General features: G+C 43.9%; 2 protein-coding genes across 2 annotated transcripts in view; one reads left to right on the top strand and one right to left on the bottom strand.

Annotated features, from left to right (window-relative positions):
• Positions 1–14,712, top strand: part of LOC128744265 (AP-1 complex subunit gamma-1-like) — a 99,586-nt gene extending 84,874 nt beyond the window's left edge. The window contains exons 6-11 of the mRNA XM_053841122.1: positions 35–419; positions 487–685; positions 749–869; positions 13,769–14,006; positions 14,078–14,434; positions 14,494–14,712. Of these exons, the coding sequence (XP_053697097.1) occupies positions 35–419; positions 487–685; positions 749–869; positions 13,769–14,006; positions 14,078–14,434; positions 14,494–14,712 (1,519 nt within the window). The remainder of the gene's footprint in view (positions 1–34; positions 420–486; positions 686–748; positions 870–13,768; positions 14,007–14,077; positions 14,435–14,493) is intronic.
• Positions 14,713–14,903: 191 nt separating this feature from the next.
• Positions 14,904–15,669, bottom strand: LOC128742704 (dynein light chain roadblock-type 2). The gene is made up of 3 exons (XM_053839144.1): positions 15,536–15,669; positions 15,374–15,452; positions 14,904–15,309 (listed from the first exon to the last, which is right to left on the bottom strand). Exons 1-3 carry the CDS (start codon positions 15,536–15,538, stop codon positions 15,098–15,100), a joined length of 294 nt encoding a protein of 97 aa, XP_053695119.1. The 5' UTR covers positions 15,539–15,669; the 3' UTR covers positions 14,904–15,097.
• Between the last annotated feature and the right edge of the window lie 284 nt (positions 15,670–15,953).

Raw genomic sequence — 15,953 nt, 5'->3', positions numbered from 1 at the left:
TTGAACCGCCGAAACTTTAAACTCTTCCCAACAGATCGGAGAACAGTTTGCGCGTGCTGGCGGTCAACATTCTCGGTCGGTTTCTGCTTAACAGCGACAAAAACATTCGCTTCGTCGGTCTGCTGACGCTGGTCAAAACGGTGCAACGGGACATGACGGCCATCCAGCGGCACCGCATCACCATCCTCGAGTGCCTTACCGATTCGGACAGTTCGATTCAGCGCTGCGCCATGGAACTGTCGTTCACGCTCGTCAACTCCCAGAACATCGAGATGATCGTACGGGAACTGCTCAAGTACCTGGAAACTGCCGAAGCGGAAATGAAGAGCGTCTGCAGCAGCAAAATAGTGTCGGCCGCCGAGCTGTACTCGCCCTCGATCCACTGGCATCTGGATGTGCTACTAAAAATCCTCACAATAGTAGGAAGTCGTCAACGTTTGCTCGTTTGCTAAATTTTACCGTTTTTTTTGTCTGTAATTTTGGCAGGCCGGAAACAGTATCAGGGATGACGTGATTGCCTCCACCATCCAGCTCATATCGAATAGTCCCAAAGAGGAGCAAAACTTCATCGCCGGTAAAATGTTAGAGTCGATAACCAACATGAACCTGCTGGAAAATCGCCAACCACTGGTCCAGGTGGCCGTCTGGACACTGGGAGAGTACGGAGAAGCAGGCGATTTCGATGGTATCTACTAGTCTAGGCCGGTCACTCGTAGTACCGTAGTGCTTAATGAATGTTTTATTCCAGAGAATGAGCTTATCGACCACTACCGGCAACTACTGTGGGCACCGCACTTGTCCATCACCACCAAGCAGTACATTCTGGTGTCTTTGGCCAAGCTCAGCGTACGGATGGAACACTGCACGACGTATGTATCGTAACGTAATGAAAATCCAACAGGGAAACGGGTTCCAAATTGCACCTGTGCCATGATTGCACAGTTAAACGTTATCTGTACCTTGGCGTGTATGTGCACGCTTAGTTTTATCAGCGAGCAAACAACACCCTACCGCTACCTGCTTCCTGTCGGTCTGCCCACCAAAAGTAGCCAACCGAACTCGTATGGAGGGCATGGAAAATATATTTTGTTGTTTCTGTCGGCCGCCGACGTGAACGGTGTTTTCGAAATAATTTCCTTATCTTGTGTCACACGTTGATACTGCGCCGTTGTCACTATGTGGGTACCATGCAGGGAATCACTTTCGCTTGTTTGCACGGTTACATTCCGGTCGCCTCTGGACGCTTGAATATTAAAAAAAAAGAACTTCGCGGCTAGGGGATTGATAACAGTTTAGCGTGGTTAGATTAGTGTTCGTTTTTCGCCTAAACATAATAAATTTTTTCGTGACGCTCCAGAGACTAAAGTAGATCGGCGCCCTTCTTTCGTAGACTATGGCTAAACAATCGTCAGTTATCGTCATCACTTGTAGCAACTTACAGCAAACTGATGTAATTTGCAGTATCAAAAGCATGAGTCTAACCAGAGATTCATAGCCACGATACATTTTTATTTTCGTTTTTATTTATCCATACCTAGGTACTACTTATCATGTGACGGATTTTGTGCCATCTCCTCTATGACACTAGCAGCACCCTTTTGGAATTCAATGAAACTTGGTGTGTAAAGAACCCATTGCATACTTAGTTTTTCCGAAATTGGTCCAGGTTTTTGCCGTATGAAGAATATGCGTCTCGACACACGCAAGTCGGCTTCAACCAGGTCGAGCCATCGTGCACGTTGAGCCCCTCTATTCATGGTGCCGGTGGGGTGTAGAGAACGGATTTCACTGCACAATCGTCCGGCATCCTTGCGACGTGGCCGGCCCACCGTAGTCTCCCAACTTTCAGCAGGTGTACGATGGGAAACTCTCTAAGCAGTGTCTGTTGCTCATGATTCATATGCCTCCGCCACTCTCCGCTTTCGGTTTGTACTCCGCTAAAAATGGTCCGCCGTACCTTTCGTTCAAATACGGCTAGTGCACCTATGTCCGCCGTAAGTAAAGTTACTGTCTCAAGTCCGTAGAGGACTACCGGTCTGATTAGCGTTTTGTACATCGTCAGCTTTGTGCGGCGGCTCATGCTCTCAGAACGAAGCATCTTACGGAAGGAAAAGTAGGCTCGATTTCCCGCTTGAATGCGTCGTTGAATATCGTTACTCATATTATTGTCGGCGGTGACCAGAAATCCCAATTAGTGATCAACGTCGGACCGGGTAATGTCCGGAAGTCCGGAGGTCCGAAGTCCGATCGGAACGAAATTTTTGAGTCCGATTTTCTATCGGACCGGAACCGGAACGAAGCGTTCCGGACCCGGACCGGACCGGGTATTCCGTTGAAAAGTCCGGAGCACTTTTGATCGTAAAACTGACCGCAGTGGAAACGATAACTAGGACTTGCTTTATATGTTTAAAATTAATTTCTTTTTTGTATACTTTTCAGTATTGAGCAAAGGCAATAATTTCGCTAGCAATAAACTAGTTTCTGTTTAAGGTTCCAAAACAAGTTCAATCAATCAATTTATTTTTGAAAAATTAGCAAGTATCTATGGGCCTTTAAACCGAACGCTTCTCAGCATCGGCTCGTGCCGTTTGATCCCTCAAAATTTAATTTCAAAGAACTCGTTTTAAAAGTTAAAAGAAAACTCCACTCAAAATTTTCCGATTTTTTCGAACATCGCTTATTTCGAAAGTTTGTAGCTTTAAAACCAAGCATTGTAGAATAATTTTTTTATGAAAATGCTATAAAATTTTCTCAGCAATCCAGGAAAAATATTAGTTGGAACAAGTTTTCCACATGATTTTCTATGACGGTGCAAAATTTTAAGTTCTATGTTCTTTTATGTTTTATGTTATATCTATGTATCCTCTATGTTCTAAGACATAGGAAATTTTAAAATACAGTGGACTCTCGGAAAAGCCAATCGATTGGGGAATGAGTCGATTACTTTACCGAAATATCACTTTTTCTGAGTAGTCCCAAGAGTCATTGAAAATGATAAGCACAAAAGCGGATACAGGACACACAAGTATCTGGAAGTTGTAACGTAAAGATATATGTAGCAAGATCTTCATGAAAAAATATTTAGTTCCTCTCAGTAAATTTAAAATAGTCGGTTGTTCTAGTTTACTTTTGATTTTTCGTAGTACACAACGTTTTGATAATGAGCGATTCCACGGAGTTTCGCAAAACGATTTTAATTTGTCATTTTTGATTTAGCTGAAACTGCATAGATATTCTCCATTAAAAAAAGATGTCATTTTACCGTGTCAATGATTTTTTTAAGATCTCGACAGCTTTATCAAAAGGGCCTAACCAACAATGGTACTAGTTAAATTAAATATTTTATACTGGAAAAATGGTTGGTTTAATCGAAATGGTGTCTTCAGTAAAGTTGTAGATAATAAAATTGCCCTTCTAAAAAAATATGTACACTGTAAAAAAAATTTTTTTTTGTTGACGCAAAAGTTGACGAAAAAGCAGAAAATAAAATTAAGAAGTTAAATATTTAAAAAACTTTATTTTTTAAAAATTTTATTTTTTGTTGTATTAAAGGTAGTTATATCTACTACTGTTTCTAAAAGTTTCATAATGGGCAAATTAAAAGCGATCAAGTTACAATATTTTGAAAATTTAAATTTTTTTTTATTTTCACCAAAAATAATTTTTTACAGTGTATAACTTTTTATAAAGATGCGCATTGTAATCTATACCTATAAAAATGGATTGAAAAAATGGAAATGAAAATTTTCATGTAGAGCTTTTTGCGGCCAGGGAAGGTTTTTATGATGGTTAGAGACCGCTCTCCCCACTAATAGGGGGGGGGGCCTCCCATACAAATGAAATACAACCCAGGTAACCAATCAGCATTATTATAAGCAGTAAATCAATCGTTTATTAGCATCCCTGGCGTTTTATACTGCAGGTTGCTGTTTATCAGCCTTTTGACTGCATAACTGTTGTAAATTGGCATCCACAATTCTATTTAAATTCTTCTTGTCGGTAACTAGGTGCAAATAAGCATTGCCAGCACTATATGAGAGCTAGCAGTAAAGTAGTCGCATATTTTGCCAAAATAGCATTTAAGTAGCATTTAAGGCAACTTTCATTTAAATTGCATTGGAAATGCTTATTGGTTACCTGGGAAGTTTGCTCATAACTCCAGAACTAATCAAGTAAATGGAAGCAAATTTAGCATGTGGGTGTTTTTGCAGGCAAATATTTTTCCTATAGTGAATTGGGACCCCTCCCCTTTAGGAGGGGAATTATGACCCCTCTCCCCTTTAAGAGGGGGGGGGGGGCTTTATAAAAATTAAATACAAATTTCCTCATAAAGCGGGGTACGCTGCTGAAAAGTAATGGGTAAAAAGACAGGACAAGAAATGCTCAAGAAATCGATTTCTTTTACGGTTTCTTAAGCAGTACACACCTCAAAAGAAATATTATTTCACGTCCAGATGGCGCAGGTTTACACGCAAGTGAATTAAAACGTCACTTTTCCGAACGGAATAATATCCGGTACAATTATTACCACAAGAAAAAATGACAGGTGGTTGCTTGGCATTGGAGTTGTCAAAATTTCTTCGGTAAATAGCAAGATTTTTTCTTGAGCAGTTTTCTTTTCAGCAGCGTAGCCCGCTTAACTCGAGAACTAATCAAGCAAATGGAACCAAATTAGGCATGTGGGTGTTTTGGAGGCATGAATTTTTTTCATAATGAATTAGGACCCCTTACCTTTTTAGGAGGGGGGCTCCCATACAAATGAAATACAAGTTTCCTCATAGTTCCAGAACTAATCAAGTAAATGGAACTAAATTTAGCTTACTTACTTACTTATGTGTCCATGTCCGCCGGTCCGGCAGAACAAAGGGATGAAATCAGAGATCTCCACTGCTGACGGTTACCCGCCATGGCTTTTACCTGTCGCCAGGACAGGTTCTCGTCTACAGCCCGGATGTCGTTGGCTAAGCTCCGTCGCCATGAGCCTCTGGGTCTGCCTCTTGTACGCTGTCCTTGTGGATTCCAGTCGAGTGCTGCTCTGCAAACCTCGTTCGCTCCTTTCCTCAAGGTGTGTCCGATCCACTTCCACCTACGCTCACGAATTTCTGTGGCTATCGGCCGTTGATGACACCGACGATGGAGTTCCTCATTGGATATCCAATTATCAGGCCACCAGGCACGAATAATATATCGCAGGCACCGGTTAATGAATACCTGCAGTTTTTGCGTTGTCTCCGCTGAGACGCACCACGTTTCGCAGGCATACAGCAGTACGGATTTAACGTTTGAATTAAAGATTCGGGTTTTCGTACGTAGAGTGATCTGGTTTGAGCGCCAAATGTTTCGCAGACCTGCAAAGGCACCCCTGGCCTTCCTGATCCGTGTGGCTATATCAGTCTTGGTACCACCATCGGGCGTTGTTTGGCTACCAAGATATTGAAAGACGGCTACCTGCTCAACTTGTTGTCCCGCTACTGTAAAGTTGGTTGAATTGTCAGTGTTCACTACCATAGACTTAGTTTTCGCTACATTGACTGTGAGACCTGCTGCCTGGGAGCTCTCGGAGAGGTCGTCTAACTTGCTCTGCATATCGTTTCGGCGTTGTGCGAGCAAGACAATGTCGTCGGCTAGGTCGAGGTCATTTAGCTGCTCCATCGTTAGAGGATTCCAAGGCAATCCTCGATTTGGTCTACTGTCAATTGCTCCAACTAATATCTCATCCATAACGATGAGAAACAGAAGCGGTGATAAAATGCAGCCCTGTCTCACGCCAGCAGTAACCCTTATGGGGTCGGACAAGACGCCATCGTGCAAAACCTTGCACGAGAACGCCTCGTACTGAGCCTCGATGAGATGGATTAGCTTATCTGGAACTCCTCTACGCCTAAGTGCGCCCCAGATGTTTTCGTGATTGAGTCGGTCGAACGCCTTTTCGAAGTCAACGAACACCAGCAGAAGAGAGTCCTGGAATTCGTTGATCTGCTCCAATATAATGCGGAGCGTTGTGATATGGTCTACACATGATCGGCCAGCACAGAATCCAGCTTGCTGCCGCCGGAGAGTAGCGTCGATCTTCTCCTGAATCCGGTTGAGGATTACCTTACAGAGTACTTTGAGAGTAATACAGAGCAACGTGATGCCACGCCAGTTACCGCATTCCGTTAGGTCTCCTTTCTTAGGGACTTTGACCAATATGCCCTGCATCCAGTCCACCGGAAAAGTTGCGGTTTCCCAAATATTGCTGAAAAGCTGATGCATCATCTGTGCTGACAAAGATGGGTCAGCTTTGAGCATTTCGGCTGAAATACGATCTATCCCTGGCGCTCTATTGGATTTCATACTCTTGATGGCTGCTACAATTTCATCCAGCGATGGCGCCTCCGAGTTCACGCGATTTATTCGACGAACTGTAGGCGTCGTACGCTGCTGGTTTTGTTGGTCTCTGACATTTGAAACTCGGAAGAGTTGTTCAAAATGTTCAGTCCATCGCTTAAGCTGTTCTGTACGGTCAGTCAATAGCTGACCAGCTCTGTCCTTTAGCGGCATCTTTGTATTCATCCTGGCACCACTAAGGCGGCGAGAAATATCGTACAACAAACGGATATCACCATTGGCGGCGGCGGTTTCTCCTTGTTCGGCTAGGGAGTTAGTCCAGGCTCTCTTGTCCCGCCTACAAGCACGTTTAACAGCCCTCTCCAGTTCGGCGTATCGTTGACGGGCAGCTGTCTTAGCCGATCTGGTCCGCGCTCGCTCAATGCCGGCTTTCGCCTCTCTCCGCTCGTCGATCTTCCTCCAAGTTTCATCCGAAATCCACTCCCTCCGCCCACTGCGCGCTTTGCCGAGGGTTTCATCACTGGTCGTGATGAAGGCGTTCTTGATGCCGGTCCATTGCTCTTCGACGGTTCCACCAGATGGCAACTCCGAGGCTCGAGATTCAAGTTGTTCAACAAAGGCCCTTTTCACCTCAGGATTCTCCAATCGGCGGACGTCGTAGCGGCACCCAACTTTCTCCTCCCGTCGTTGGACACGTGCGACGCGCAGACGTATCTCAGCGATAACAAGATGATGGTCGGATGCAATGTCAGCGCTGCGTTTGTTGCGTACATCGAGAAGGCTCCTTCTCCATTTCCGGCTGATGCAGATGTGGTCGATTTGGTTTTCTGTTCGGCCGTCGCGGGAAACCCACGTGACTTTATGTACTGGTCTATGGGGGAAGAGCGATCCACCAATGACCATGTCGTTATTACCACAGAATTCTGTAAACAGCTCCCCGTTTTCGCTCATCTCTCCTAGGCCATGGCGTCCCATGACGCGTTCAAGGTCCGCGTTGTTTGAGCCAATCTTCGCGTTGAAGTCGCCCATGTGAATTTGGATGTCCCCCTTCGGGATTTTCTCAACCACGCTGTTCAGCTGGCTGTAAAAGCTCTCTTTCTCCTGCAGGTCGGCAGCATCTGTTGGCGCATAGCACTGGATTGCCGTAAGGTTCCTAACCCGTGTTCTAAGTCTGGCAACGATTATTCGCTCATTTATTGGTTCCCACTTCATCAGGGCCGCATGTGCCCCTGGGCTCAGTAGGAATCCAACTCCTCTTTCTCGAGTAGCATTTTCACCTCGTATGCCAGAGTAGAGCAAGACTTGCCCGGATGATGTCCTGTGTTCGCCAGTACCCGGCCAGCGGACCTCGCTCAGCCCCAGGATTTCAAGCTTCAGGCGGCTAGCTTCCCTTGCAAGTTGAGCCAGCTTGCCCTGCTGGGCAAGGGTCAGTATATTCCATGTTCCGATTCGTGTCCGTGTTTTCATGCTAAAGGTCGTTGCCAATAATCCGGAGAGATTTCTTCTTTCATTTTCATTAACTTTTTGTGTGTTCTGGTACAGTAGGCTGTTAACCTAAGGTCCTTATCCCGCTGATGGGGCTGCCATCTTAATGTGGGCGGGAGCCACTGTGCCCCCTTTCCTGTTAGCATACGACAAGCGAAGTTGCGTACCCCAGCCGGCACCTAATAGGAGTTAATGAACAGAGGTTATGGAATGCACATGTTCACCCTTTGCCAGCCTAAATTTAGCATGTGGGTGTTTTTATAGGCATTTTTTTCTATGGTGAATTGAGACCCCTTTCCTCTTTAGGAGGGGAATTATATCCCCTCCCCCTTCAATAGTGGGGGGGAGAGCTCCTATACAAATGAAATACAAATATCATCATAACTAGAGAATTAATCAAGCAAATGGAACCAAATTTGGCATGTGGGAGGTTTTGGAGGCAGGAATTTTGTTTTACGATGGTTTGAGACCCTTCACGCCTGAGGTAGGGGAATAAGGACTCTCATACAAATAAAACAGAACTTTTTTGCGTAACTCAAAAACTAATCAAACTCGAGAAATTTTAGACTCTTTCATAAAACATTAGTCAATAACAAGACCACCAAAAACTATCAACAGTAACATTAGATGATTCAGGGCGAGGCGAACACAGGCCGCGAGTGTTACCGGCGAAATGGTACATCCCGCGTAAGGTTTTTCGTGAAATGATATTCTGCGAAACTTTATATTCCGCATTATGTTCAACCGAGAATTGGTGTTCCGCAAAATGGTATTCGGCGAACTGGTTTGTAATGATTCCGAATGTTTATTTTATCAGGCTAAGCAATGGGGCGGTTGTTTTCTACTTCACTGTGAGAAAAATTTGTATATTAAAACACCCGTGAACTCCCCAGAAACTTGCAAAACTCGAGATTGTGACAACCCAGATAACACAAGATCGTAATAGAAAGTACACATTAAGTCGTATGCATGTCAATTTTACATTGGAATTGCATAATGATTAGAGTGTGTCAAGCCGAAGTGTACAATAAGTTGTTTTGCGGTCGTGCGTATCGTCATATACAACTTATGGCTGTGAATTGTAAAGCAGTATAGACAATTGAAACATTTAGTTATATCTTAATCGTATATTGAGGATTATTAAGTTGCGTGTTCCAAAAATTGTTGTATAGAATGCTAGATAGAATTATCAAAATTTTTGCACGTATATTGCCTCCACTTTGGTGCTTATATGTTCTTATGTGGTGTGAAATATAACTTTTTCGTGCGGATATGATTTCGTATCTCTCAGTTGCAACCGAAATATACAAACCAAATTGTTTACTGGGAAAGGTCATCCGAGATTCACGATTTATGTACAACACAGTTTAATTTGTGGCAATACGATGTTTGTCGGGTCAGCTAGTACTGTATAGCGTTGCTGAAGATGTCGTATCCATTCCATAAGCCGTTTTAGTAATAAATCATGAAAAAGGCGGTGTGTGGTGTTGTACGCCCACCGCGATTTCTCGTTTGTCCATTAACCAATAAAGTTGATTTTTAGTAGCTAGTCATCTTATATTAGTTACTAATAATACGCAAAAATTCAAAGTTATTGGTTAATGGACAACTGAGAAATCGCGGTTGGCGTACAAAACTACCCACCGTACGTCGGGAAACTGCTACTTTTTTGTAACTGCTAGTTTGTATAACGCTGGATTATACAATTGACAAAGGGAACGGTAGAACAAAGTAGTGAAAGAGTCGATAGGATCTAACAGATTGAGATCAGTCGTGAAGGGGAAAGAGCGGAAGATGAGGGTAAGGGAGGATCATATGAAGCAAGGCTTAGGAAGTTGTGTACCGCAATCTTTTATCCAAGCTGGCGGATTCCATGGATCAAACCAAGTTGTAATCGGAGCATTATAGCAGTATTCAAATTTACTCCTCTTCGCAAGGCTTGTCGCTTGATTGACTTCACGGCTTTCTTGAATCCTGCGATGGCTGGGTGGAATATTTCGATGTTAACCGCCAACGTTTCTATTGATACCTCTGGTAATATCTCAGTAAGTGTCGGTAAGCTTCCGGCAACACTTTGTTGGACGACGTTTGAAGAGATATAAACCACCGCTTAAAATTATCTGTGGACACGTCGCCGACACGATTAGCAAATACGCGATGCGTCATTCAGTGATCATGTTTCGGAATATCCAATCGCTATCAATTCCTGCAGAATATGGTTCGCAACATTTCGCAGATCTTTCGTGCACTTAGCATCCTCAAAAGCCCGAAGGCATCGGATAGTATGGGTTCTACCACTCAGTGCCATTATTGTTGAACTCTAATCACTCTAATTTTCGCTATGATCTGATTGCCTTTTTACACAAACAGCTAAATCTCTCTGACTTTTGTTTGCGAACAGATAGTATTCAGAGATGCTCGGAACATTCTGCCTGACAGATAGCTTCTGATGATCTTTAGGACGAGGAAGTGGCCAAAGCAATTATCAATTTAAAACAGTCCTATCGCCCCGGACCTGACGGCATTCCTGCTGTTGTGCTGAAGAAATGTTTTTAAACATTAGTCACCGCTTGCCTGTATTTTCAACCTTCCTTTACGATGCCAACAGTTTCCTAGCAGCTGGAAAGAGTCGTTTATGTTTCCGGTGTTCAAGAAGGGTGATAGACGCAATGTGGAACAGTACCGCGGTATTTCATGTTTGTCCCCCTGCTTGAAAGTTTTTGAAGCTATTATGTATAACAATTTGATGTTCAACATAAAAAGCTATATCTCTACGGCACAACATGGCTTCTTTCCTGGAAGGTCCGTAACTACCAATTTATTGGAATTCACTTCATTTTGCTTGCGTGGTATGGACCGGAGTTCCCAGATAGATGCTATCAACACTGACCTGAAGGCTGCATTCGATCGTGTTGATCATGGTATACTATGTGCTAAATGCGATAAACTTGGAGCTTCTGTTGCAATTGTATCGTGGTTGGAATCTTATCTACGAAATCGTAAAATTGCTGTAAAGTTGGGTGCGTCCCAATCTGGCTGGTTCAGTAACAGTTCTGGAGTCCCTCAAGGCAGTATACTGGAACCCTTACTTTTTTCGTTGTTCATTAACGATGTAACCAAGCTACTACCACCTGGCACACGATTATTGTACGCAAATGACAATAAGATTTTTCAGCTTATCAATACTAACTATGATTGCTATAGACTTTAAGCGTTGATCGACTTATTCGCAGATTGGTGCTCCAGCAATTATATGACGCTTAGTACAGTCTGATGATGTTTCTTACAACAGTGAAGTTTTTTTTTTCGGCAGCTCGAGCCTCTCAATATCACTCCCTGCACTAACTATGGCACGGTTTTCCTCATCTATCCCACACTGTACGCAAAACACATCACTAGATATGGCTGCAGCAAAAGTGCCCAATACTTCTCGCACTGTGGTATAGATCGTATCGTAGATGTGCCTTCAAAGCTCACCGGCTACTCTTCAAACGATGCATCGATCAAGTCATCAACTTTTCGTGAGTATTCTGGAGCTGCTCGCTTCGCAAGATGTTTAGCTATTTCGCCCCATTGTCCGACGGGATAGCGATCCGCATCCAACGTTCGATCCATTGTGCTACGTCTGAGATGTCTGCGAAGTACCTATCGTCAAACCCCATGCAAACAATTTGGTTTGTATATCTCGGTTGCAACTGAGAAATGCGAAATTATATCCGCATCGTCTGGAATCTGGAATCGTTCAAACGAACGGGAGTCCACTGTATATTAAACTCAGGTAATTATCGGTTGCGGTAGAGTAAAGGCTTCTCCAGACCAGCAGCGTTGGTTGAAACAACTTTTCCCGACCAACATGTGCACATTTATGCCCATAATTGTCCTCGGAATTGAATACTTTGAGCAGAAGACCTGTTCCAGGACACGGGCTTGAACTTGGATCTGGACCTGGACCAGGTTCTGGACTCCAACTTGTTTGGACTCAGATTTGGCTTTGAACTTAGAGTCCGTCTTGGATACAGGACCTGGCCTTGGAACTGGACCTAGAATCCGACTTGGATACCGGATCTGAACCTGCACTTGACCCTCGTTTTAAACTTGAGCCTGAGCCTGGACATGGACCTCGATCTAGACTAGGACTTCGACTTTGCTTTGGTTTTGGACTCCGACTTGGATATTGGACCTGGTCTTGAACCTGGAACTAGGCCTGGACCTACACTTGGCTCTGGACCTAGATCTGGATTTGGACTACGACTTAGACACCGGACCTGGACCTGTAGATGAAATGTAGATGGTAGATAAAATTGGGCCTGGCTCAGGACATGAATATAGACCAGGTCTTCGTTCTGGACCTGAACCTAGGCCTGAACCTGGACTAGTACGCCGATTTTGCCTTGGGTTTGGACAGCGACTTAAACACTAGATCTGGACTAGTTTGGAATTTGACCAGGTTCTGGACTTAGTCATGGCTCTCATACTGGACCTGGTCCTGGATCTAGACCTAAACTAGGACTTCGACTTGGGCTTCACCAAAGACTGAACCTGGCTCTGGATTTGGCCTTAGATTTGGACATCAGTTAGACTCCGACTTGGACTCCGATGTGGACACTGGACCTGGACTTGAATCTGGACCTGACTCTGGAGTTGGGCCTAGCTCGGGACTGGCCCTCATGCTGGACCTGACCCTGGATCTAGCCCTAGCCTAGGACTCCGACTTGGCCTTGAACTTGGAGTCCGATTTAAACACTGGACCTGAACCTGAACCTGGACCTAGACCTGACTTTGGACACGGTTCTGAATCTGCATTTGGAGATAGATCTGTACCTGGAAATGGACCTGGAGCTAGACCTGGACCTGAGCTTGGACTTTAATTTTAATTTTTTTAAATTTAATTGTTATTATCTTCAACTTAGAGTTGTATAGATCATTTGATTTTGTCTAACAGCTGTATCCCACGCTTATAAACAAAATTTACTAATATCGAAATGGTACCAATGGTACACGTCACCAGCATCGTTGAAGACACGGCAGCATCTGACCCAAGGTTCATTGCCCCTGTAGTTTGTACGATGAGAAGGCTGCAACAGAAGGAAATGATTCCGGAGCTGCATTCGGGGGACACGGATGTTTACCTGGTTTAAAAGAGAGCTGCAATCAACATCTCCATTTAGTAGTCCGAAAATAAAAAGTCTTTGCAATAATTTCCTTCTCGCGGCTGACGAATGCAGGTCGATCAGTTTCAGCGTTCCACATAGGCTGGTAGATTTGTAGGATCGTCCCAGGGCAAAAAAGTTAGTATCGCCTTGGAGAGCGCTCCCGTCAAGTGCGGTCTTAATTTCACGGAATAGCTTTAAGTCGTCTGCGAACATAAGTTTAGAACAGCTCTAACGGCTGCACAGTACGTTAACAAAAAGTACAAAAATCAATGGTGCTAGATGACTCCCTTGTGACGTACCAGTTAGCAGCTCGAAACAAGCCGAATTAATACCATTGATGCTGACAAAAGCAGAGCGTTGATATGGTATGATTCGACCCACTGTGTCACGCGGGTTGGCAACCCCATACACTTCATTTTTTCTGCTGCCAGCGTGTATGGAACATTGTCGAATGCCTTGCTGAAGTCGATGTAAATCGCATCAACCTGAGTTGGACTTGAACCTGGTTCTGAACTCCAATTTGCGCTCCGACTAGGTTAGACTCAAACGTGGCCTGAAACTTGAACTCCGTTTTGGACACTGGACCTGGCCTTGAAACTGGACTGGAACTCTTGACCTAGATCTGGACTAGGATTTGGAGTCCGACTTGAACTCCAGCGTGGACTCCGACGTGCTACTGGAGTTGTACCTAGTTCTGGCTCTCGTGTTGTACCTGGTACTGGACCCAGACCTAGCCTAGGACTCCAACCTGATTCTAGTTTCATAAAAACTGACACGCAATTTCATATTTTTATTCACAGGAACATTCAAAATATTATCAACGCGTTTCGAGCGCACCTCAACATAGACCTGCAGCAGCGCGCCATCGAGTTTAGTCAATTATTTACCAACTTCAATCATCTGCGGCCAGCTCTGCTAGAAAAAATGCCGCTCCTGAAGATATCGGACATGTCCAGTTCCGAGTATAATGCAGATTTTACCACCAGACAAACGATAGCTATCCAAGCAAATGAAACTGTTCCAATGAAGGAACCCTCGGTATGAAGCCACACTTTTTTACCGATTTTTCGAATAACATAACAAAACATGAACCTGTATCTACCTTTTAGAATCAAGACATCCTACTGGACCTGTTGGGTGATTCATTTGGCAGCAGTTCGTCGGCGACGGCTACGACCACGCCAAGTCCCTTGCAACTGTCGACGCCCAGCAGTGCCGCAGCAGCCAACGCCGACATTCTGGATCTGCTTGGTTTGAGCGCTGTCGAGAATACCGTTTCCGCCTCGACAATCACGACAGTAGCAACCATTCATAGTCCGGTGGAATATTCTGCCACTACGATACCGGTATATAGCAGGGAAAACATCGATATCAAGTTCATCGTTCGGAAGGAGTACGATCAGGCGGTCGTAACCGTGAAAACGACCAACAATTCGCTGAACATGCTGGAAAAATACATGTTTCAGGTTTGGATTTTTGTTTTCTAATTTAAAACAACTCAAATCTTATAGACTATCATCGACAGGTGGCCGTCCCAAAGGCATTCTCGATCCAAATGATGGAACCATCCAGCATGGTAATGCTTCCAGGAGAATCCGTCGTGCAGGACATAATCGTGGTACGCACTGCACCCGGAACGAACAGCCCGCTGCGGATGAAGGTTCGCTTTTCCTACGAAATCGGAAACTATTCGATGATGGAACAAGCGGACGTTAGCGACTTTCCACCCGATCTGTTCGGCTGAATGTGCAAACCTAGTACATACAGGAAAAATGTACGATTGCTCAACATCAAACATACCAATAAAGAAAAAAGAAGGGCACAAAGCAAGAAATCTATCATACGTGATGCTACAATAAAAGCAGCCATGTGATTACGGATAATTTTAGAACCAATGGACCTATTTAGCTCAAAACAATCTATCAAATATGTTTCATCTTGTTTCCTTTTCAATGTATTATAGCAGTTTCCAAAAACATTTTATCATTGTAATGAAAGTTTTAACTTGTTACACCAATGTAGTTAATAAATACCAGTTTTAATCGATTCTTCGATATTCTATTAAAAAAATAAATGACAAATAAAGCATCGTACTCACTATGATGACCATTCCGAAGGGCACAAGCGCCTCAATCCGTCGGATTTTGAATAACGATTAGCAAAAAGTCCTTATCGGGAGCAACCATAATCTCGTGCTTCTTGGAGCGCACCCTCAGGAAGGTCAAATCGTTCGACGGATCCAGATCGCGTACCACACTGCGAGCCTTGTCCGATAGTTGACTCATCAGACCTGCGTACTGCACGGTGGTCGTGTTGTCCAGGGTGCTCTTAACCGGAATGCCTACGGGTTAACGTTAGCGTAACAATTTTATTGATCTAAATATTGAATAAAGAACGTTCCATACCTTCATTGTTAACCACAATCGTCCCTACGACGCCCTTGTGCGATTGAATTCGTTTCAATGTTTCCTCTACTTCTTGTGACTGCAAAACAAACAGAGAAAAACGAATGAGATCATCAATATGCGGTTCCACCTATAATCCGAGTTGCACGGCTATACACTTACCATGTTATTTCGTATGTCAGCTAGAAAAACAACCGAGAAATAGACGAATATTTAGTGAAAATTCCAAACAGTTGTGCAGAAAACAGGAAAATTGTTTTCTGAAAAGTTTTTTTCTTGTAACTGAGATGACGTTGTTTTGACAACCGCTATGTTTGTCTTGTCTGTCGAGTGGCGTTATTAGCATTACTTTGGATGACGAGTACGGGATACGTTACTAAGCGTTACACGTTATCCGATTGCTGGAATATGGGAAACATCAAGGGAAACATGCAGTGTGTTGAATTAGTAGAATCAATATATTCTATATATAAGTACCTCGATCTATACGTACTGAATAAATGTTTTACTACAGTGGACCCTCGTTCGTTTGAACGATTCCTCATGCAAACTAACGGGGTTCGTTTTTAATTCGAACAAC

This window comes from Sabethes cyaneus, chromosome 3, assembly GCF_943734655.1.
Source record: "Sabethes cyaneus chromosome 3, idSabCyanKW18_F2, whole genome shotgun sequence".
In the NCBI taxonomy this organism is placed as follows: domain Eukaryota; kingdom Metazoa; phylum Arthropoda; class Insecta; order Diptera; family Culicidae; genus Sabethes; species Sabethes cyaneus.
This window is presented reverse-complemented; position numbering and strand designations above follow the sequence as displayed.